The sequence below is a fragment of the Rhyacophila brunnea genome, unplaced genomic scaffold (genome assembly GCF_057557595.1).
Source record: "Rhyacophila brunnea isolate RB1 unplaced genomic scaffold, BYU_Rbru_1.0 scaffold_13, whole genome shotgun sequence".
Classification (NCBI taxonomy): domain Eukaryota; kingdom Metazoa; phylum Arthropoda; class Insecta; order Trichoptera; family Rhyacophilidae; genus Rhyacophila; species Rhyacophila brunnea.
Genome location: NW_028232785.1, coordinates 13,734,299 through 13,759,991, shown reverse-complemented (window position 1 = coordinate 13,759,991; position 25,693 = coordinate 13,734,299). Strand labels below are relative to the sequence as shown.

The following is a 25,693-nucleotide window of genomic DNA, read 5'->3' as shown; positions in this document are numbered from 1 at the left end:
GTCATATCTAATTACGACAAACTTTAACTAATGGTTTTTAATACTCACTGAAGCGCTTTCTAATTAATTGAGCTATGTACTTACACATTTTCTCAGAAGTGTTTTCAATTTTATGTATATTCAATAATTAGAAGTAGGTAGGTACATTCTTAAATCTTGTGAATTAATCGTACAATAAAAAAAATAGTTAATAAAATTACATTTATTCATTATTAATAATAAGCAAAACGTAAGTACCTAGGTAGTTTGACACAGTGAAGGTTTTACGCACGTGGCAGGGTTCATATATTATTTGGACGATGTTAAAAAAACGACATATTTATTTCAAAATTAGCAGTCGCCACATAGTCCAGTGCCTTTCGGGGTCTCTAGGTTTGAACTTGGTGATCCATTTAGCAGAGTCGCCCATTTCCAAAGGCCACCTAGTCCATGTTGTTTGGTATAGAGATATTCACGAAAAACGTGTTGAAATAAATATAATATGCCCGTGAAATAAATACAGTTTAATATCATACACAGTTTTATGGACTTATGGATGCATTTTGGAAATGTTTTTATGGACAAGGTGAGTTATGGTAAAACGTGTATGGAACATCTATATGATAAGAAACATTTATGTTTTGTTAATTAAGTTAAAATTTAATATATGCTTGGAAAAACACATCGTATTCTAAAATATCATACCAGTTTTTGAAAAATTTAAAGATTAGTTATGGACTTTTGACACAGTTTTATGGACAAAACGCATTTTGAATTTGGACGCTGTTTTACAACCATTATACGGACTGCAAAAGACTACTATGGGAATAATTTTCATAGAATTGTTATGTGCTCATTCGAATAAGGATATAACTGCATATTCAGTTAATTTTTGGTCAATACTGGACAAGATGAATTTTGGAAATGGGCGACTCACTATGTATTATATTATGTAGTTACATAAATAGGATTTTCTTAATTATTCTGAGTCACACCTTTTTCTGACATTCTGCTGGTTCATCACATCATCCTAAACGGATGTAAGGCGACGATGGATTTCAACAGGGTGGACCTGGTTAAAAAAGCAAATGATTGAACGCACCTCGTAGGCGGCGGGATTCGATAGTAAAGCGTTCATCTAAAAGAGTACCTTTGAAAACTACATACAGGTACAATTCGATACCTGCTCAAAGATAATAATAACATTTTCAAAATAGACACATGAATAATGTAAGGTCTATTCTGGTCTATCGGATTCAGCTGTGAAACCTTTAAACGAGATAATATCTGTACCTCAGAGGCAGACGGATGCAAATCCAAATACCCAATTGTTCAAAGCGTTCATCTAAAAGAGTACCTTTGAAAACTACATACAGGTACAATTCGATACCTGCTCAAAGATAATAATAACATTTTCAAAATAGACACATGAATAATGTAAGGTCTATTCTGGTCTATCGGATTCAGCTGTGAAACCTTTAAACGAGATAATATCTGTACCTCAGAGGCAGACGGATGCAAATCCAAATACCCAATTGTTCAGGAGAGCCAAAAAACAATTTTTATTTTAAACGAATACTCATAACTTCTAAGAAAATATACATAGAATGATCATTATTTTTTTTATTCTAATCCAATTAAAGTACTTCTGGAATATGTAAGAAATGAATAAATATAATACAATTTTATATATAAAAAAATAAAATAAAAAACGTAGTGTGGATTTGCATCCTTCTGCCTCTAAAGATATTTTGTTAATGTGGATTTGTATCTTATTTACCTAGCCAAAATAAAACAATTTATAAGTTAAAAAAATGTATAGGTATAAATATAACAAAGCAAAACACATTTTTTTTTAAATTTTTATAATGTCATCATCATCATTACCAGCCTGAATCTATTCACTGCTGGATGAAGGCCTCGCTAATCTCCAAGCTGATTCCACTTCTCTCGTTTCTGCGCGTTGCGTTGCCAAGTTTTTCCGCAGAACTTATCATGTCATCGATCCAGCGGCATCTAGGTCTACCTTGCGGATGTTTTTTATCTCTTGGATATACCACTGGATGACCAAATTTGTCCAACGATTGTCCTTTCTTCGAGCCATGTTCCAGCCCATTTCCATTTGAGGTTTTTAGCAAACTCTATCACATCATTAATCCTTGTCCATTCCTTATCCATTCATTCCTTTTTTTGTCCTTTTGCGTTATGCTCAGCATGCACCTTTCCATACCACGTGGTGCTACTCTAAGTTTCTGGATCTCTCTTTTACTAAGGCTCAATGTTTCACACGCATGTGGTTACGGGAAGTACACATTGGTTGAACACTTTAGGCATTTTCGAAGAAATTATTCAGGCGGCTAAAAGCACTCCAGCCTAGCTTTACTCTGCGAACAATTTCATCAAATATACATCCATCTATAGACACTTATTGTGCCAGATAGATGTAGTTTTTCACCTGTTGGAGCTGAATGCCATTGATGAGGATCTCTTTTTGGCCCGCAAAGCAGTTTAACATGACTTTATTCTTTGATACATTTATTTTCAAGTCTACTTTGTTGCTTACTCCAGCGAGTTACTGCATTCTGCTTTGGAGGCCTTCTGAGTCTTGCAAACTACTATTTATTGTTATCGGCAAAGCGTAGATGACTCTCGTAATTCTCCATTTATGGGGACCCGTGTCATTCCAGTCAAGTTGTCTAAATAAGTCTTCAAATGTAGCTGTAAATAGTTTAGGTGAGATTGTATCACCTTGTCGGACTCCTTTGCTGATAGGAAATGCGCGATGGTTTATGGAGATGTTGTTGCGTTACTGTATATATTATTGAAAATATTTATATAGCGCCCGGGGATTCCTCGATTTCTGAGTGCATCGAGTATTGAAAATTTCTTTATGGAATCGAACGCTTTCTCATAGTCAAAACCCATGGATAGCGGCAGCTTGTATTCCTGTTACCGCTCTTATTTCTCTGATGACTTGGATAATACGGTCCATAGTGCTGTATTCTCCTCTAAAGCTCGTTCTCCTGGCTGGTTCTCGTCTAGTACATAATATTGCAGACGGTTTGAGAGAATTTTATCTTAGTGGATTATTGGATTTGCATCCATCTGCTTCTAAGGTAGGTATGGCATTTGCATCTTTATGCTATGCATATCTTGGACTAGGACTTTCATCTCTCTGCCACTAATAGCTGATAAAGCCTTCAGCATGATGATTCTTAAAAAAACTCATTTTCCCCAAAAACGGAGTTGCATTAGTCTGCCTCTGAGGTACACATATTATAGACGGAGCAGGATCTTGGATTAGATCTGCATTTCATTTTGGTTAGACAAGGATACTATGGCTGTGCTAACATGTCTGATCTTATTATTATAGGTGGGTTTCAAAAAATTATATGGGATTTATTCCCAAGACCTATGTCCTTTCATTGCGAAGGTGACCGTTAGCAAAATGTTTTAATTAGGTACTTAAATTGTTTTTTCTGATAATAATCCTATATTATATAACTATTATCAAAAAAAGTTTTTGAGCCTTAGGTGGTGCATTTGCTCCACCTTGCACCACGCTGCCGGCTCCCATGTAGCCAATTATAAGTAGGTCCTGGATTTTTTGTTAGGTCAGGTTAGGTTTTCATTCTTGAATTATTATCCATTAATACTTTGGACGCGGAAGACGCACACGGTGCGTAATGACCAGGCGGCCGATCGATGTAATTAACGTGCATTTTAAAGGGGGCAATTAAAATCTCATTATCTATTCAGCAGCTAAAGCGTTAATTTGCCAAAATCGGCTATACCTAATAATTGAATTAATGTTCATATTGAATCTAATAAAATTTAGACCGTACGATTAACGGTCATTTCCGATTGAAAGCTCACGGTGAACTGTGCTACGGTGAATTAATGTTTTATGTACAATTTACATGTAACCGGAAACGTGGACATATTATTACGCATTTTTCGATAAAAATAAAAAATAAATTATACCGGACACAGACATTGACATAAAAAAAGACGACTTGTCCGGGTAAGAGGACCCTGGAAATCCTAGTCTGTTGTGATCTGATTAACTGTCATTACAATAATATGTATTACAATGGGAATATAGTGTATTACAATAGGTAGGTACCTACAATAGTTTCGATGTCTGCCCGTAAACTGCGAGTGCTGCCAAAAGTTGTAATGTTGATTATATTCACACATTCATTCTACACAGTATATAATATGCCGACCCTATGCAACTCATGGTATACCTAGCCCCACGTGGCGACACCGGCACAGTTGCCTGATATAATAATAATTTTATACAAATTCAATTTCACTGTTGCGTAATAAGGCAATTAATACAATCAGCATATTTTGTCTATAGTAAAGCGCGTCAAAGTGTCCCATTGTCAGAACCACAATTATATTAGTCTATGGTCAGAACTGTCAAATGTATATCATCTGAAACCTGCATGTTTTTGTTCTGCTGCGATAATCCAGTGTACGCTTTCCATTCGAAAGATGGACGTGAAACGCGAGCCGGATGAATTTGAACTTGATGCAGAATGGCAGTTGCCCTTAAACCAGCAAATTAACCCTGTGACCAATAACTATATAAAGCAAGAGATAGCCGACGGTTCCAGCATTGCTTTTGCGGTTAGTTTTATGAAGCTTATGTCTTTTATAGCGCCTGTACACGTGCATGGATTTACTTGCACCAAATAGTGTATATATTAAGTTTTGACTGTCTCTCTAATCTCATTCTTCAAGAGTAAGCGAGACGCGATGTTGTCATTTTATGGTACTATTTGACAGTCATAAAAATCGGTTATTATTAAAATGAGTCGCTGCGCGGTGTAGTTTTAGAGGTTTTTTTTCCGGCAGGTACGCACCTATCGTTCTACTGCGCAGACGCAGATATTGAACAAATCCAACTGTCGCGTGAAAATTCAGAAGCTCCAGAACTTTTTGATTCATGCATGCAATCTTGCAACTGCAGGATAGTAAAACATGTTTACACGAACATTTTCTTGTTATGTCCGTGATAGTACGTACTGGTAGCAGTAAATCCATACAGGTAGGTATTCATTGGTGTTTATGTTTGCGGACATTATCATTAATTTCGTACACGTATTTATTTCATGTAAGCGTTACAAAATTACGCGTACCTAGGTTAACTATATTAAACGTATCCAAATCCTTAAATAAATCCACTATGTACCTTATGGTATTACAAATATTTGGCTTGTGAATTCTTTTTTTCTATACAAGAAGCTCAAATAGTTAGTAATACTCTTTTTACATTAATTGAATTATTTTTTATCCTAATATTTCAGTTCTTATTATTGGAATTTAGATAATAGTCGATATAGGTACTGGATTATTTACTGGTGACTGGTTAGGTATATGTAAATGATAATATTATGTATCTATCGATTGCGCGAAGCAGACACACTGCAGATCTAATTCATCTGAATGCAGTAACCGATATTATTTGACAGTTTCCAACCATTTGGTCAAGGCAGTTCTCGTGGAGCAGTGCGCAAGGCACTGGTCTTCTATTCGGGAGCTCTGGGTTCGATACCTACTCGGTGAGGACACAATTTGTGATGTTTGTGATTGCTCAAAATTATTAACAACTACCTTGTACGAAAAAGACATGGTTATTAATAATAATTACAGAAACATATATATATATTTGGTTAGCATTATTTGGAGCTTTAAGATAACAGTGTCCTAGCTATCCATAGTTTTGAGATATACGCAAATAAGGATTTTACTACCATGTAATTCATTTAATAAAGCATACTTTTCTCAACTATATCGTGTAAACGGATATATGTACAGGATCAAGTTTTATTTATAATTATGAATATACTGATTATTATAAATCATATAAAAGTGAGTGATATTCCATCCAAAGTAAGCTTGAGTTAATGAAATGATAATATATTGTTTTTTTAGAACCTTCAAACAAGAGACATGGTAAATATAAAATCGGAACCCGAATTTCAGCGAGTGGACATCAAGAAAGAGTTTATTGAAGATACAATTAACTATAAAAATCCTCAACCAAATTGTTCGTATTCCGAACATAGCCCACTAAAACAGGTAATCCATTTATTTGAACTATGTACGTAGGTACTTTACAATGTAGGTAGAAACATGAACATATTGTGTTTCTTTCTCGTATGTAGTCTACAAGTACCAGTAAAATACTAGTAAAACTAACCAGTAAAATCAATCACAGAGAATAAGTATAATTTAGTATAAATTAATATGTGATGGTCCTAATAACAGCGGACACAAATAGCGTAACTAATGAATCAAATTAGATCAAATATCAGGTACAGCTGCAATGAACATAATTGGATATCGTTGAAAAAAGAAAAATGCATAGTCAGAATTCTTAAAAACATAAAGTTTATTAATCGATAATTTAGCAAAGGTTATTATTCAAACAACTCTACTATACCAGAGTTGGTTGAATACATAGGTACATGTACAGATGCATATTAAATTCGAGTCAAGTTATCAACTGTCAAATGTCTCTTCTGTTGACTAAGTGACATTGTTTCGTTCACCGCGACCATCTTTTAACGCGCATTTGTAAACAAAATGGAAAATAGCCGTACACATGGCGTCATCATTAACAGTACCAATGGGTCATATGATTCAATAGAAGGAGAATGCTGCAAGAAAATATACCTACTATCCCATATTGCAATCTTCATCTACTGTACCAAAACGTAGTACCTTCTTTTACTCTAGTCACTTAAGAGATAGGACAATGGTTGAGTTAAAACAATAGTTTATTTACCTAAAGTACACTACAGTCAACTCAAATCGATATTCTGAAGGATGCCAAACACACTTAGGTAGGTACATGCAGGGTGAAACAAAAGGCTACTTTACTTTGAACATCCAGATCAGAAACTATTTTGTACAATGAAAAGTGAAACATACGTAATTTGTCAAGGCTGATCGAGATCAAAATAAAATCTAGATTAGAGTGAAAAAATAACAGGATAACGATACCCACGTTCTCGACATGTATCTTAAAACAAAGTTTTTAAAATTATTTTCGCATCGTTAAGCTTAACTAGGAATCTGCGTAACTTCAGTAAATAATTAACAGCATACATGTAATGAGGATGAAAGTTTAAAAGATGCTTACGCTGTCTAGATCGTGTGGTGCTAATAATTATATTATAAATGTTTTTTAGGATAACGCAACAAATCTCAAATCGTCCTCTATGTCGGAAGAAGAGAAAATTTATGACATCATACAAATCGACGAACAAGATATTAAAAAAGAGCCCGAAGAATACAACAAAGGCTATAAAAAAATACGTGGCACTTTTAAACGTAGTGTTACTAAATCAATCCCCGAATTAGTGGCTGTTATAGAGTTGGAAAAAAATATTTTCATGTTAATAATTTTGTGTGCGGTATATGTGATAATGTTTTTGCATCGTTAGACTTGCTCGAGTTTCATAAAGTGTTACATAAAATTATAATCAATAAAATCACTAATAAGGATGTTAAACAATGTAAATGTAGTAAATGTAAAGTCTCTCATCACACTCCATTTGATGTAGCTAATAACCCAAAAAGAATGTTGAAAACAGAACTCCTAAGACATTTACCCCGTAGAATTCCTCCAACAGTAAATAAAACAAAACCATACCGAAGATGTCGTGTGTGTATTGCTTCAACTAAAGATAAAAAAAGGAAAATGACGAACATTATGTGTGAAGCATGTGATGTCGCTTTATGCTCTGTGCCCTGTTTTTATGACTACCATGAGAAAATCAATTTTTGAATTATATAGTTTAGCCATAAACATTAATAAGGTGTGACTAAAATATGAGACTGTCTCCAAGTATAGCTGTAAGGAAATAAAATAATGACAATTGTGTGCGTTCTGTGTTGGTGTTAAAAAAGTGTGAACAATAATCATCGGCGCAAGTGTCTACCACTTATCCGTTGTCGTAAGCGGTCGACTTCACTCCGCGGTATGTACTGCAAGTATGCTTTATTATGTATGACAGAATTTCTTAAAGCCCTGTTGCTTAATATACGATCATTTTGTTTATTTTGACATGCTTTAAAATTAAAAGGAATGGTTTATGATTACTAGAGCCACTCAGTGGATTGTTAGGTACATTTTTAATGACGTTTCGGTATGATTTATGAATCGTAAAAATCGTAGCGCGCCTGAACAAGTACATGAGCGGAATAAGGTCGCGGAAAAGAGGTTAAAAAAGATGAATCTAATTATTCTCGTCACACGAAACAATTTAAATTGATGCATACCGGAGAAAGCCATTTAAATTTGATTAATGTGAATACGCATGTACAGCATCTCGTAACGTGAAATTACATAAAATGAAACATTCTGTTAAAAAGCCATTTAAATGTAAGCAATGTGTATATTCTTGTAAAACATCTTTACTTATGAAATCACACAAGATGACTCATTCTGATATAAAGCCATTTAAATGTGATTACTCTTGTATATCATCTGGTAACATGAAATTAGATAAAATGACACATTCTGGTAAAAAGCCATTTAAATGTGCCCATTGTGATTATTCTTCTAAAACATCGTTCCACGTGAAATCACATATTATTATGATGATTCATTCTAGTATAAAACCATTTAAATGTGATCAGTGTAATTACTCTAGTAAAAAATCTGGTTACATGAAACATCACAAAATGACACATTCTGGTATAAAGCCATTTACATGTGATTAATGTGAATTGGCATGTATAACATCTGGTAACATGAAATAACATAAAATGACATATTCCGGTAAAAAGCCAATTAAATGTGACAAATGCGACTATTTTTGTAAAACATCTAGTGACATGAAATGACGCAAAATGACACATTCTGGTGAAAAGTAGTTGAGATGTGATCAATATGATTACTCATGTATAAGATCTCTTCGGATGAAATAACATTTAATGATACATTCCGGTATAATGCTATTTGAATGTTATCAATTTGATGACATGTATAACATCTGGTAATATGAAATAACACAAAATGACACATTTTAATTAAAATCCATTTAAATGTGATATTTAAGTGCTTATTTTTGTAAAAAATCTATTAATATGAAACTCACAAAATGACTTATTCTAATGAAAAATAATTAAAAATGTTAATTGTAATTAAATCCTCTTGTATAACATCCCGTCACTAAATTTACCGAACATAAAACGTTAAATTTACTAATCGCGAGAATGTAATTTTTCATTTAATCACATCTAGTCCCATGAAATCACTCTAAATGATTTATTCTTGTAAAAACCATTTAACTACGAGCATCCCATTACTTATATATAAAATCTAGAATACAAACTTACATGATATGACACACTGGAGAAAACCCATTTAAATGTGACATTTCAATTTGTTTAACTATTATTAATTCAACGAATAAGACGTAATAATATTTTGAGAATGTAACAATCTATATGCTTAATATTGATAATTTGAAAACATCCCATGCATACACACATTAGAAAAATTCATTTTGTACTAAAACCCATAGCCAATATAACGCTATTGGATAATCGTTTGACGTCACAACTACTAGTTAAAATCAGCGTAAAGGTCAGGTAGAGCAAGGTAAAGCAGATAGAGGATCAAGTCCTGTCGGTTATCGTATTTTTTCCACTAATTAATTTTTATTAGTGTGTATATGCATGCGATCTTTTCAAAATATTTATATTCAATTTAATTTATCTTGTTAGACATCCTCTGACTTTAAAATACACAAAATGACTCATTCTGGTCAGAAACTATTAAAATGAATGCATTGTCTTGCATTTATGTTTTTAGATAAGTTCTGTGTTTTGATATTTTTGTTATATACTTATTTGGAATGTATGCTTTTAAAAATCACTCATCTGTTCACTAAAATATGACTTGATCTTTGATATAATAAATAAAAGCTATTTCTTCAAACCAATTGTGTTATTATTTTTCTGTTACACATTTTCCCATACTATTTTTTATTAGTAACATAGTAAAATTAGAGGTGCAGTTGTAAAGGGCGAATAAATAAGTGTTAATAAATTTGTGTATGGACCTATTAGGTTGAGCAAGTGGCTGACATCCATTTCTCGTAAAAAACAAAATCTATTAATACAAACTTCTACTCTGTGGAGGCCCATATGATCCTTTTAGGATCGGACATGGTCGGCAAAAAGAGTTATTAAAACATTTTGATAAATGATTACTAATGGTACACATTGTTAAGAAGAGACGGTTTGGGAATCTTACTGGCCAGCGCCTCCAGATCATTAGGTACACTCGTCAATTCTTGACTGGACATGGCGGCTTCGCTGGCAGGTTCTACGAACTTGGTCTTGTTACCCGTTCAACATATCCTGTGGCGGATAAATATAGGATGCAAACCGCATCCTCTGGGAATGTTCTTAAATGTTTACGGAAAAAGAAGAGTTACTCAAGTCGGTTCAATCAGCTGTGAACCGATCGGACCCTCCGATCTGGTTGCCACAAAGATGAATTTTATTTCGTTTAGAAAATTTGTGGCGTCATACTGCCAACGTGAAGAGATCTTCACTTAGAATGTTTGGAAGTTTTGTATTAGCTTGAGTTACTACAATTTTGATTATTGCCTCATCGTACCTGCTCATCTCTCCCATGGAAATAATTTTAAAAATACTTCTTTCTAACCAAATAGAAATAATCTTTTTGAAAAAAGTGAGACGCCTCGCTGGAATGGAACATGCATCTCTCGGGTATTGCGAACAAGCAAATTGACTACAATGCTAAAGGAGTCGTATCGGATTACGACAAACTTTAACTAATGGGTTTTAATACTCACTGAAGCGCTTTCTAAATAATAGAGCTATGTACTTACTTTTTTTCTCATAAGTGTTTTCAATATTATGTATGTTCAATAATTAGAATGCTAGGTTCATTCTTAAATCTTGTGAATTAATCGTTCCATAAAAAAATAGTTAATTAGGTAATAATTATTCATTATTAATAATAAACAAAACGTACCTAAGTAATTTGACACAGTGAAGGTTTTTCGTACGTGGCAGGGTTACTATATTTTGACGATGATAAAAAGAGGACATATTTATTTCAAAATTAGCAGTCGCCCCACAGTCCAGTGCCTTACGGGGTCTCTAGGTGTGAACTCGGTGATCCATATATTAGAGTCGCCCATTTCCAAAGGCCACCTTGTCCATGTTGTTTGGTTTAGAGATATTCACGAAAAACGAGTATGGAACCTGTATATAAAAAAAAATCTCTTTTTTTAAACTGAAATAAATATAATATTATGCTCATGAAATAAAAACACATATCAATATCATACCTACATAGTTTTTAATATATTTGAAGATATGTCATGGACAAGATGACTTTATTTTGACACAGTTTTATGGACTTGATGCATTTTGGAAATATTTTTATGAACAAGGTGAGTTATGCTAAAACGTGTATGGAACATGTACAAGAAAGGAAACATATATGTTTTGTTAATTAAATTAAATTTTAATTTATATGCTTGCGAAAAACACATCGTTTTCTAAAGTATCATACACATTTTTTGAAATATTTAAAGATTTGTCATGAAAAAGATGACATTTGACACAGTTTTATAGACAAAACGCATTTTGAAATTTGACGCTGTTTTTCAACCGTTATACGGACTGCGAAACACTACTATTAGGAATAACTTTTATAGAATATGTATTTGCCCATTTGAATTCGCAATCTAACTGCATATTCAGTTCATTTTTGGTCAAAACAAGACAAGATGAATTTTGGAAATGGGCAACTCATTATATAAGTACCTAGGTACTCATATGTACATAAATGGGATTTTCTTGTTTTTTCTGAGTCACACCACTTTCTGACATTCTGCTGGTTCAACTCATTACCATAAACGGATGTGAAATGACGATGGATTTCAACAGGGTGGACTCCCTCCTGGTTGAGAAAGCGAATGATTGAACGCAACTCGCAGGCGGCGGGATTCAACAGAATTATAGTAAAGCGTCCATCTAAAAGAGTACCTTTCAAAACTACAAACAGTTACAATTCGATACCTAGACAAGGATAATAACATTTTCAAAATACATGAAGAATGTAATATAGTCTATTCTGCTCTGTCGGATTAAGCTGTGCAACCTTTATCCATAATAATATTATAGACGGAACAGGATATTGGGTTGGTTCTGCATTTTATTTTGGTTAGACAACGATACGATGGCTGTGCCAACATGTCTGATCATATTATTATCGGTGGGGCTCAACAAATAATATGGGATTTATACCCAAAAGCTATGTTCATCTATTGCGTCATCCATGTCATCGTTTGCAAAATGCATTAAATAAATTGGTTATTTTACTCTTACTTACTTTAAGTGTAGAACTTGCTTCAATAAATAATATTGCTATAATATACAATAATTATCAAAAAAAGATTTTGAACCTAAGGTGGTGCACTTGCACCACCTTGCACCACGCTGACGATGCCCATGTAGCTGATATAGGTAGGTACTTGATTATTTGTTAGGTCAGATTAGGTTTTCATTCTTGAATTATTATTCATGAATTTTGCCAAAATCAGCTAGGTCAATAAAATGAATTAATGTTCATATTGTACAGTATACGGTCATTTCCGATAGAAAGCTCACAGCGAACTGTACTACGGTGAAAAGTTTTACGTACAATTTACATGTTACCGGAAACGAGGACATAATGTTATTACTCATTTTTCGATAAATATAAAAAAGATACCGGACACGGACATTGACCTCAAAAAAGACGACTTGTCCGGGACCCTAGTCCGGGACGAAACCCTAGTCTGTGGTGATGTGATAAACCGCCATTATAATATGTATTTCAATGGGAATATTGTGTATTACAATACCTACCTACAATAGTTACGATATCAGGATGTTCATGCTTTGATAATTTTTTAAAACTAAAATTTCAATTCTTTCTAATGAAGCGACTGCATCGTCTGTTAACCTAAAAACCGCGAATGCTGCCAAAAGTTGTAATGTTAATTATATTCACTTATTCATTCTACACAGTATAAAATAATATGCCGACCCTATGCAACTCATGGTATACCTAGCCTTACGTGGCGTCACCGGCACAGTTGCCTGATTATTATAATAATTTTATACAAATTTAATTTCTCTATTGCGTAATGATTATAATATATATGGCAATACCATTTTGTCTATGGTAAAGCGAGTCAAAGTGTCCGATTGCCAGAACTGTCAAAAGAGTATTATCTTTCACCTGCACGTTTTTAGTCTGGTACGATAATCCAACGTACGCTTTCCATTTGAAAGATGGACGTGAAACGCGAGCCGGATGAATTCGATCTTGATGCAGAATGGCAGGTGCCCTTAAAACATCAAATTAAACCTGAGACCAATAATTACATAAAGCAAGAGATTGCCGACGGTTCCAGCATTGCTTTTGAGGTTAGTTTTATATAGCTTATGTCTTTTATAGCGACTGTACACGTCCATGGTTTAACTTGAAGCAATAGTGGGTATTTTAAGTTTTGACTGTTTGACTCACCAATCTCATTCTTCAATAGTAAGCGAGACGCGATGTTGTCAATTTATGGTAATATTAGTCATAAAAATCGGTTGTCATTAAAATGAGTCGCTGCGTGGTGTACATCGTTTTTTGCCGGCAGGTACGCAACTATCTTTCTACTGCGAACAAATCAACTGTCGCGTGAAAATACAGAAGCTTCTGAACTTTTTGATTCATGCATGCAATCTTGCAACTGTAGGACATGTTTACACGTACATTTTCTTGTTATGGCCGTGATTATACTTACTGTCAGCAGTAAATCCATACACGTGTAAACGGGGTAGGTAGGTATTCATTGGTGTTTGCTTATGTTTGCGGACATTGTCATTAATTTCGTATACTTACGTATTTATTTCTTGGCAAGCGTTGCAAAATTACGCATACCTAGGTTAACTATATTAAACTTATCCAAATCCTTAAATAAATTCACTATGTACCTACCTCATGGAATTACAAATAATTGGCTTGTGAATTCTTTTTTTTCTATACGAAAAGCTCAAAAGGTTAATAATATTATTTTGACATTAATTGAAATATTTTATATGCTAATATTGCAGTTCTTATTATTGGAATTTTGATAATAGCTGATATATATACTGGATTATTATTTACTGGTTACTGGTTTACAGGTTAGGTATATGTAAATGATAATATGTATCTATCGATTGCGCGAAGACAAATATACTGCACTGATCCAATTCATCTGAATGCAGAAACCGATATTATTTGACAGTTTCCAATCATTTGGTCAAGGCGGTGTTTGTGGTGCAGTGCGTTAAGCACTGGTCTTCTATCCGGGAGCTCTGGGTTCGATACCCACCCGGTGAGGACACAATTTGTGAGTTTGTGATTGCTCAAAATTGTACGAAAAAGTAAAGACATGCTTATTATTAATACTTACTTATTTATTTATTTTATTTATTTATTTATAAAAAAGAGTATTACGGCATTACAGCTATTGACTAATGCGCCATAATACATAATAAATACAAATATATAAAAATATCTTAATTAGAAATAACAACTAATATAACAAGAAAGTGGAAAAGACAGCATGTGTAAATATTAAATAAATATGATAATATATACAATTATAAATTTAACCCATTAAATACGTCCACAAACATTATAGTTAATAAAAAACAAATTAACCTTTATGGTGCCATCAAATAAGCTAATTGCACGACACACAGCATCATGAAACATAACATCTGTCCTGCGACGAGGTATCTTGAAGACCGTGGAGCTACGAGTGATATCGGTGGGAACATGAAAAATAATATTTGCCAGTATATACGGATTGTAAATGAACCCACGAAGACGTAAAAAGAATTGCTTTAAAAGAACAATCACTCTTCGGGTAGACAGGGATTGCAATGCTAGCATACCCAGAAGAAAATGAGTTGGTAAATTCATTTTATTGTCATTATCATAAGGAAAGAACCCGTATGTTCTTAAGTAGAGAAATCTAAGAAATCTATTGTGGACTCGATCCAACTTTATTGTGTGGTGGACTCCAAATAATGCTGGCTTATTCAAGAATACTCAACCCAAATGATACGTATAATGTACGGTAGCACTCGGACGTTTTCGAATGATTTTGAAACCCTAATAACGAAACCAAGCATTTTGCTAGATCTAGTACTGATGTTAAGAATATGCTGATTGAAAGTGAACTTTGCATCATACAATACACCCAAATCTTTTATCTCCGTTACCCTACTCAATATTATACCAGACAATGTGTATGGCAACAATGAGGTGTGCCTTGAACGACTCAATGAAATAATATTACATTTGGAGCTAGCGAATTCAAGTTTATTCAAGATAGACCATTGCGAGATAGCATCTAGGTCAGACTGCATCATCGCACAGCATAATGGGGTTTCAATAGTCGAAAAAGTTTAAGTTCATCTGCGAATAGCAAACAAGAAGAATTGGTTATAACTTTGACGATATCATCAAAAAATATTAAAAACAAAATTGGGCAAGATTTGAACCTTGAGGAACACCAGAGTTTGTTCTTAAAATCCGCGATTCATTCCCATGGTAATCAACAAACTGAGGGCGATTTTTCAAATAAGAAGCAAAAAACATATTATACTGTATGACGCGCCAAATGTACAAAGCTTTTGTAATAAAATCTCGTGATCAACACGATCAAATGCCTTGGAAATATCTGTGTACACAGAATCAACTTGAATTGACTTATCCATAGAATTTAAAATAAAATTATTATACACTATAAGATTTGTCTTCGAGTCGAAAAGTCGAAAACCATGCTGCGAATCGGAGAGGCGAGAGTCTATTTGACGGTTAATGTGTATATGTAGATATCTGATCTAGATCCCTTTTTATGAAGCGGCCTTAGGCGGGTTATTTTCCATGCATCATGAAAAGTGCTGGATGCTATGATTAAATTAAATATATGTTTAAGCGTAAAGGATATGTATTCGTAACAGCTCTTAACAACATAAGGTGGCAAGCCATCTGGACCAAATTTGGGACCTTTTGGGAGACAAATTTGAAAACCCATATTCCATATCAGAAACATATATATACCTATTTGTTTAGCATTATTTAGAGTTTTAAGATAACCGTATCCTTTCTACAATAACACAGTTTTGAGATAAACTCAAATAAAGTTTTTACTACCATGTAATTAATTAAATAAATCACGCTTTTCTCAACTATATCTTATAGACGGATATAATATATACAGCATCGAGCTTTATTTATGTAAAAGGCATTATCGAAACCGGGTCTAAATCAAAACATGCATTTTTGTAGTTAGGCGCCTGTGATCCTATGAAACCGTATTGCAGCTGGGAAATAATGCTTCCCCGATGAATATACTAATTATTATAAATCATATAAAAGTGTGTGATATTCCATAAAGTAAGCTTAATTATATATTGTTTTTTCAGGACCTTCAAACAAGAGACATGGTAAATATAAAATCGGAATCTGAATTTCAGCAAGTGGACATCAAGAAAGAGTTTATTGAAGATACAATTAATTATAAAGATCCGCAACCAAGTTGTTCGTATTCGGAATGTAGCCCAGGAAAACAGGTACCTAATACATTTATTTGAACTAAGTACGTATTTTACAATGTAGGTAGAAACATGAAGATATTGTGATTCTTTCTCGTATCTAGTCTATAAAAATGGTGATGACAATAAAACAAATAAATAGTGGATGATGTTATCTAGTGACATAATATGACATGATAATATTATGTATGCAGGGGCAGCTCTGCCTTTAGGGTTCATAGGGACCATCCCCACATCGTTATCATGTGGTGATTGCGTAAAAAACTTCCGACATTTTTATCATTGTCATAATATACCTATTTAAGTAAATGATTAAATGAATTGGTAAAATTATTTCATCTATCTTAACCCGTCGCAATTTTAGAGAGATAAATATTATTATTATACTAATAAATAAAGCAATAATTATAAATTATGTAATAACATAATAATGATTACGCGGTATTGAAATATGCATGTTGGATGAATACATAGATACAAGTTTAGGTACTTACTTACTAAACTGTTCCTATTCATCGTAGTGCAGTCGAGGTTTATCGATATTATTTGACAGTTTCATACAATTTTGTCAGTAATTGCAGCTGGGAAGGAATGCTTCCGCGGTGCAAAGTATATAAGTGTGGCAATCAATGGCCCATGCGCCCATATTATGAGGCACCAAGGGCAAACGGCATTTTATTGACGCCTTCTGTAGTATTCGCGTGTATATACCAATTAAAGAAGAGCTTGTAGACTTTCGTCAAGGTTCTGAAAGAAGAAAGAAAGAAAAATAACTGAACAATTTGGGGTTATACAGTGATTTCTCCTACGAATTGACGGAACGAGCACCACAAAATATTTTATTTTTTATATCTATGCAGACGGAGAGATAACTAAATGGCCTATCTTTCATATCTTACTCATTATTTTTGTTAGCTCACCGTGCTTCTCTCTCCCATGAGGACATTGTGGTGACGTCAGTCTTAGGTATCGGATCCTGACACATTCCTAGGCTTAAAAAATACTGATACTTCACATCCAGACGTGGAGCTTCTTGATACGCTCAATTATGACTGTATGTGGTGCGGGGCGGCTAAGTTTCGAGGTGTCTATGTTTGTGTTGACGCATATATAAGACATAATTTTACTTTATTTAGTTTATTAGTTCGCTGTTGACGTTCCAGTTAGTACTCTGCAGAGTTGTTGGCTGTGTGGTGTTAATAACTATAGTGAGTTGTATATGCTCTGACTTAGTGGAGCAAGCATAGCTTTGGGCAGGGGTAGCCGCAAGCAATTGTACCTACTATCCCATTCTGCAATCTTCATATACTGTACCAAAATATAGTACCTTCTTTTTTACTCTACTCACTTAAGGGATAGGACAATGGTTGGGTTAAAATAATAATTAATTTGCCTAAAGTACTAACACGAACCTAATTCGTAGACCCTGAGTGGGTGCCCCCCTGGTGGAGTAGTTGGAGACCCAACCATTTTGGTCTGACCTTAATAGCCAAATCTGCCACTGGACATACGACAGGTGCCCCTTGACAAAGCTAAACATGATTTAAATTTACATAAGTCCCACAGTTTACCTTGACAGGTAACCACTACCTCGCAAGGTGAACTGTGGAGGAGATAAGTCGGTCGCAGATCATGTATATATAGGTAATAAGGTAATATAATTAAAAATTTGATTAAACACATGCTAAGTAAGGGGTTATTAAATGTAGATTTAATATAGAATACGATTTAATTTGTAATATAATTTGTAATTATAGGTAAATGTTATGTGATATGTAATGGGTTAGATAAATAATATAGCGGGATATATGGACGGGCGTTGATTGTATATGGTAATTAGGGTAATTAGGATAATATTATTATTAATCATATGTAAACCGATATCATTATGTGTTACGCAAATACGGTGTTAGTAATTGTAAACATATGCTCACAACATATTGCGATGTCTTCCATTTGTACATTATGTGCAATCAAGTCAGAACAACACTTAGGTAATCGTCGATCCGAATTTATTCGCGATCTTCCCCGATTTTAATCGAAATCCGTTTCGATATAAAACCGCGAACTCGCGAGATGGTTTCCAAGAGCGACGTTCCTATTCATATGATAGGGAACCTTTCTCGCTCACAAATATGACGGCATCACTGTCATATGTGCCCAGCACCAATCTCTGATAACGGCGTTCCGAATCGGGTGTTAGGAGACCCGCCCGCTCGCATGTATGACGGCATCACTGTCCATGAGATCCATGATTGATGTAATACGAGTATATGCAAAGCAATTATTGATACCTATATGTCTGGCTGACGGAATGATACCCGTCAACCAGGTATAGACGTGTGGCATAGAGCGGTATCACGGTTATAGGCATAAGAGGGGAAAAGTTCGCACGACGGGTACATTTGTATAGTCATACTAATCAACTTTCCGGGTTGATTACTATAAATTGTATACTTTATTCGATAGGGGGGTTCATAACCTATAGATTGTATATTCGGAGGCCGATGTTCGGGGAGTACACAGGCCGTCAGAGGGCCGTAAAACCAACCCACTGCCGGGAGCCCGCCAAAGGATTGGTACGCGCTACTGCAGATATTTCAATTTGACCACTGGAATATAATGCCTTGTCATCCAGGCTGGTTCGAAAGTATTCTCGTTTTTTGTTTGGAAATACCTACACGCCGCCAGGGCTTACGGGCTGGCCGCCTCTGTAGCTACTCTCCCTCAGCCATGAGGAACATTACCACACGATAGAGGATCCAAAGACAAATCTTTTGATACGAAATACTCTACTGTACGTGCGTTTTTCGCATGGTTAACCCTTAAACAAGAAAACAATGCTTTTTAAAATTACAGTCATAGTACCGAGAAGTACTTGTTATATGAACATAACGTAGATTTTGTTTCGATAGCGTCGAGACGCTATCCGACGCTGACCGTCTGGCATAGATTATTTTTACATATCTTGTTAATAAAAAAATTGTCGAACGATTTTGTGCAAATTTCACAATGAAACCGTTATGCAAATTTTACGACCCTAAACGCCGGACAAAGTGATGCAATCATCCCTAATCGAATAAAAGGGCCGGATTTTTAAATTCCATATGCAGTCTTCTAACGTTCTCAGATATCGACTCTGTGATACTCTGTGGCGTGACTTTTTCGCTTATCTCCATACAAAAATCGCGAATCTCGCCACCCCCTCGAGTCACCCGCCGTGGCTCAGATACCTACTGGTTCAAACCTCGTGATGGGGCGATACCTAACTGTCACCGTATACCTATCTGTCACTTTGACGGTTAGCGGCGCGCATAGTTGTTGACAGTGGTCTTCGGACCGATTTTTGGACTTTTGAACCCGGCTATCAACCTTTCACATCAGTGCCCTGGGACTCGTGCGATCTCGTCTATTTTTTTATTAATCAATAATAAATTTATTTTATTTTTTTAATTAATTGTGAATACTGACTTCGAACTCGTAAGAATTAAATAATTCTAATTTTATTTTTTTGATAATTTTCTCATATGGACTAATTTACTCTTAATTAATTATTGGTGTATTGGTTTCATAATTTCGATTATACCTTAAATAATATTGTGACGTTTGACTATAATCTTTTGGTAAGGGAGTGCCGTAGCATAAAAACCTATATAAAAGGAAGTTAATTGGGATAATACTGACTTATGACAATAAATCGCGAGTTTTGAAGTGTACATGGTGTTTTTTATTAATTTTTATATTATAACTTCTTGCTTACTCCCATTCATCGGACGAATGCTTGTTCCTCCACATCGCTGAACCTCCACTTTCAACTCCAGAGCTAGCCCAGGAATTCGGAGGCGCCTCAGTACACTACGGCAAACTCAAATCGATATTCTGAAGGATGCCAAACTGACTTACAGAAAACAAAAGGCTACATCACTTCGACCATCCGGATCAGAATCTATTTTGTACAATGAAATGTGAACCATACGTAAATTGTTAGGGACGATTGAGATCAAATAACTAACAGAGCAGTGACATCCCTAGATAGAATGCCGCCCCTGAGCAGCGCCAAAATGCCGCCTCAATCTCTATAAAGTATTTTTTATCATCATTTCATCACTCCATTATCTAAGAAATGTGTTGCATGGATACATTACTAACAAAATATAATTATGTTAATTTTTTTTTTTTTTATTATAACATTATGTTTCCAACCAGTAAGATGAATTTGTAATGGAAAGATATTTTTGTTATTACTAAGTTTAGTAGATATTTCACCTCGATTTGCCGCCCTTCCAGTAACTCCCGCCCCCAAGCGACGCTCGATCTGACTACCCCCACGGGACGTCACTGTAACAGAGTAACGAAACCCACGTTCTCTATTGTGAAAACGACATGTATCTTAAAACAAAGTTTTTAAAATTAATTTCGCATCGTTTAGCTCAACTAGGAATCTGCGTAACCTCAGTAGATAATTATTAACATGCTGATGAAAGTTTTAACGATGGTTACGTTGTGTAGATCGTGTGGTGCTAATAATTATATTATACATGTTTTTTTAGGATAACGCAGCAAATCTCATATCGTCCTGGTTTATGTCGGAAGAAAAGAAAATTGATGACATCATACAAATCGACGAACAAGATATTAAAAAAGAACTCGAGGAATACAAGAAAAGTTTAAAAAAAACACGTGGCACTTTTAAACGTAATGTTGATAAATCAATACCCGAAAAAAATAAATTCCACGAAATCACCAGTATGGATGTAAAACAATGTAAACGTAGTAAAAGCAATTTCTCTTGTCAAACGCCATTTAAAAGCGATGAATCTAATTCTAGTGACACGAAAAAACTTAAATTGCTACATACCGGAGAAAAGCCATTTCAATGTAATCAATGTGATTATTCTTGTAAAATATCTTTCTATATGAAACTACACATGATGACTCATTCTGGTATAAAGCCATTTAAATGTGATCAATGTGATTACTCATGTATAACATCTGGTCACATGAAACGACACAAAATGACACATAGTGGTATAAAGCTATTTAAATGTGATCAATGTGATTACTCATGTATAACATTTAGTCAAATGAAACGACACAAACTGACACATTCTAGTGCAAAGCCATTTAAATGTGCCAATTGTGATTATTCTTGTAAAACATCGTTCCACATGAAATCACATATGATGACTCATTCTAATATAAAACCATTTAACTGTGATCAGTGTAATTACTCTTGTAAAACATCTGGTAACTTGAAACAACACAAAATGACACATTCTGGTATAAAGCCATTTAAATGTGATCAATGTCATTACTCTTGTACAACATCCCGTGATCTGAAAGTACACAAAATGACACATTCCGGTGAAAAGCCATTTAAATGTGCTCAATGTGATTTTTTATGTGTAACATCTCGTAGGCTGAAATCACATTTAATGATACATACCAGTATAAAGCCATTTCAATGTGATCAATGTGATTACGCATGTAGAACATCTGCTAACATGAAATCACACAAAATGACTCATTCTCGAGATAAGCCGTTTAAATGTGAGCAATGTGATTATAATTGTAAAAGATCTAGTCAGATGAAATTACACAAAGTGACGCATACTGTCTTGTATAAAGCTATTCAAATGTCATCAGTATGATTACTCTTGTACATTTTCCCGTTATCTGAAAGTACACAAAATGACACATTCTGGTGAAAAATAATTGAGATGTGATCAATATGATTACTCATGTATAAGATCTCCTCGGATGAAATTACTTGTAATGATACATACATAAATTTATGACGACATGTATAACATCTGGTAATATGAAAATACACATTATTATATACACATATTTTGATGAAAATCCATTTAAATGTGATATTTTAGTGCTTATTCTTCTAGAGAATTATTTAATATGAAATCACACGAAATGATATTAGTGAAATTCTGATGAAAAATAACTAAACATATTAATTTTAATTAAATCATTTTGTATAACGTCCCATGTCCCATGAAATCACACTAAATTATAATACTCTTGTGAACAACCATTTAACTACTTTGCATGCCATTACTCGTGTATAAAATCTAGTTATACAAACTTATATAACATGACATACTAGCGAAAACCCATTTAAATGTGACAATTTAATTTGTTTAACTATTTTTTATTCAACGAATAAGACGTAATAACATATATGAGGATGTCACATTCTATAAACTGAATATAGATAATTTGAAAACATCTCATGCATACACATACTAGAAAAAATTATTTTGTACTAAAACCGATAGCCAGCATAATGCAATTGGATAATCATTTGATGTCACAACTAGTAGTTAAAATCAGCGTAAATAACTAAGATGCCCGTCTTTGAATTACTTGAATCCAGCAGGTTTATCGTATTTTTTCCACTAATGATTAGTGTGTATATGCATGCGTTCTTTTCAAAATATGTATATTTAATTTAATTTATCTTGTTTAACATCTTTTGACTTTAAAATACACAAAAAGTACATTAAAATGAATGTAGGTAATGTCTTGCATTTTTGTTGTTAGATACTAGTTAGTACTGTGTTTTGATATTTTTGTTATGTATTTGGAATATATGCTTTTTAAAATAATTAATCTGTTCACTGAACTATGACTATTGTCTTTGATGAAATAAATAGAAGCTATAATTATCTTCAAACCAATTGTGTTATTATTTTCCTGTTACAGATTATTCTCTATTTTTTATTAGTAACACTGTAAAAATAGGGGTAAAGTTGTAAAGGGCGAATAAATAAGTGTTATTTAAACATGTTGATAAATGATTGCTAAGGCTAAACATTGTCTATGAAGAGACGGTTTGGTAATCATACTGGCCAGCACCTCCAGATCATTACACCAGTCAATTCTTGACTGGACATGGCGGTTTCGCTGGCAGGCTCTATGAGCTTGGTGTTGCTACCCGTTCAACATGTCCTATGGCGGAGAAATATAGGATGCAATCCGCATCCTCTGAAAATCTTCTTAAATGTTCACTGAAAGAGAAGAGTTGCTCAAGTCGGTTCAACTAGCTGTGGACCCATCGCACCGTCCGATCTGGTTGACACAAAGATGAATTTTATTAGTTTAGAAAATTTGTGGCGTCATACTGCCAACGTGAAGAGATCTTCACTTAGAATGTTTGGAAGTTTTGTATTAGCTTGAGTTACTACAATTTTTAATATTGCCTCAACGTACCTGCTCATGGAAATAATTTTGAAAATACTTCTTTCTAACCAAATAAAAAATCTTTTTGAAAAAAGTGAGATACCTCGCCGGAATCGAACCCGCTTCTCTCGGGTATTGCGCCCAAGCACGTTGACTACAATCCTAAAGGAGTCAAATCTAATAACGACAAACTTTAACTAATGGCTTTTAATAGGTACTCATTAAGAGCTTCCTTAATAATTGATCTATGTGCTTACATTATTTCTCAGTGTTTTCAATAATATGTATGTTCAATAATTAGAAAGCTGGGTACATTCCTAAATCTTGTGAATTAATCATACAATAAAAAAATAGTTAATCAATATTTATTCATTATTAATAATAAACAAAACGTACCTAAATAGTTTGTCACAGTGAAGGTTTTACGTACGTGGCAGTGTTCCTATATTTTGACGATGAAAAAAAGAGGACATATTTATTTCAAAATTAGCAGTCGCCCCATTGGCCAGTGCCTTGGACGGGGTCTCTAGGTTTGAACTCGGTGATCCATATATTAGAGTCACCCATTTCTAAAGGCCACCTTGTCCATTTTGTTTGGTTTCGAGATATTCACGAAAAAGGTGTGTGGAACCTCTACATGAAAAAAAATCTCTTTTTTAATCAAACTGAAATAAATATAATATGCTCGTGAATCATATACAGTTTTTAAAATATGTGAAGATTTGTCATGGTCAAGATGACTTTATTTTGACACAGTTTTATAGACTTGATGCATTTTGGAAATGTTTTTATGGACAAGGTGAGTTATGGTAAAACGTGTATCGATCATCTACATGAAAAAAATACATTTATCTTTTGTTAATAAATTTAAATTTAATATATGCTTGCGAAAAACACATCGTTTTCTAAAACATCATACACAGTTTTTGAAATATTTACAGATTAGTCATGGACTTTTGACACAGTTTTATGGACAAAACGCACTTTGAAATTGGACGCTGTTTTACATTCGTTATACGGGCTGCATAAGACTACTATAGAAATATTTTTTATAGAATATGTATGTGCTCATTTGAATAAGCAATATAAACGCATATTCAATTCATTTTTGGTCATAACTGGACAAGATGTATTTTGGAAATGGGCGACTCACTATGTATTATTATGCACATAAATGGAATTTTCTTAATTATTCTGAATCACACCACTTTCTGACATTCTGCTGGTTCATCACATTACCATAAACGGATGTGAGACGACGATGGATTTAAACAGGGTGGAATAGTAAAGCGTCCATCTAAAAGAGTGGATACCTTTCAAAACTACAAACAGGTACAATTCGATACCTGCACACAGCGCTCGAAATGGAAAATTTTACGAACCGGAGCGCTCGACAGTTTTCTAAAGATATTTACATAGTAAAATTGGAACGGAGACAAGCGCGCCGGTTCGTAGTTAACACACGCAGAGCAAGTGACCGATAACGCCAACAAGTAAATCGAGCATTTACATTCGTTTCGTTACTTCGTCTCGCATTCGAGTACGAGCCAGATATTGAATATTTCGCTCATCCGAAAGTGCTGATTGGTGCTATAGACAAAGAATGTCCCCATTGTCATGCGCTCAAATTCAAACATGAGTCAGGCGGGATGTATTGCACATCAGAAAAAGTGCAACTACCAGATATTGAGATACCACCAGAACCATTGAACGGCTTGCTCATCGGCACGGATCCAGATTCAAACCTATTCCTGAAGTTATTCGCACATTCAATTCCTGCTTCCAAATGACTTCGTTCGGAGCAACAGAAATAGTTAACAATACTGCGGCAATTTCAGACAAACACTTCACATCA

At 34.3% G+C, this 25,693-nt stretch overlaps 1 protein-coding gene and 1 long non-coding RNA gene across 2 annotated transcripts; both read left to right on the top strand.

Annotated features, from left to right (window-relative positions):
- Positions 1 to 4,406: 4,406 nt before the first annotated feature.
- LOC147076561 (uncharacterized) lies at positions 4,407 to 9,942 on the top strand. Its single transcript, XM_085941286.1, has 3 exons — positions 4,407 to 4,617; positions 5,926 to 6,072; positions 7,188 to 9,942. Exons 1-3 carry the CDS (start codon positions 4,483 to 4,485, stop codon positions 7,440 to 7,442), a joined length of 537 nt encoding a protein of 178 aa, XP_085797412.1. The 5' UTR covers positions 4,407 to 4,482; the 3' UTR covers positions 7,443 to 9,942.
- Positions 9,943 to 13,240: 3,298 nt separating this feature from the next.
- On the top strand, positions 13,241 to 23,329 carry LOC147076560 (uncharacterized). Its single transcript, XR_015069650.1, has 3 exons — positions 13,241 to 13,464; positions 16,513 to 16,659; positions 21,192 to 23,329. It is a non-coding gene; the product is annotated as an uncharacterized LOC147076560 (long non-coding RNA).
- The last annotated feature ends 2,364 nt before the right edge of the window (positions 23,330 to 25,693 follow it).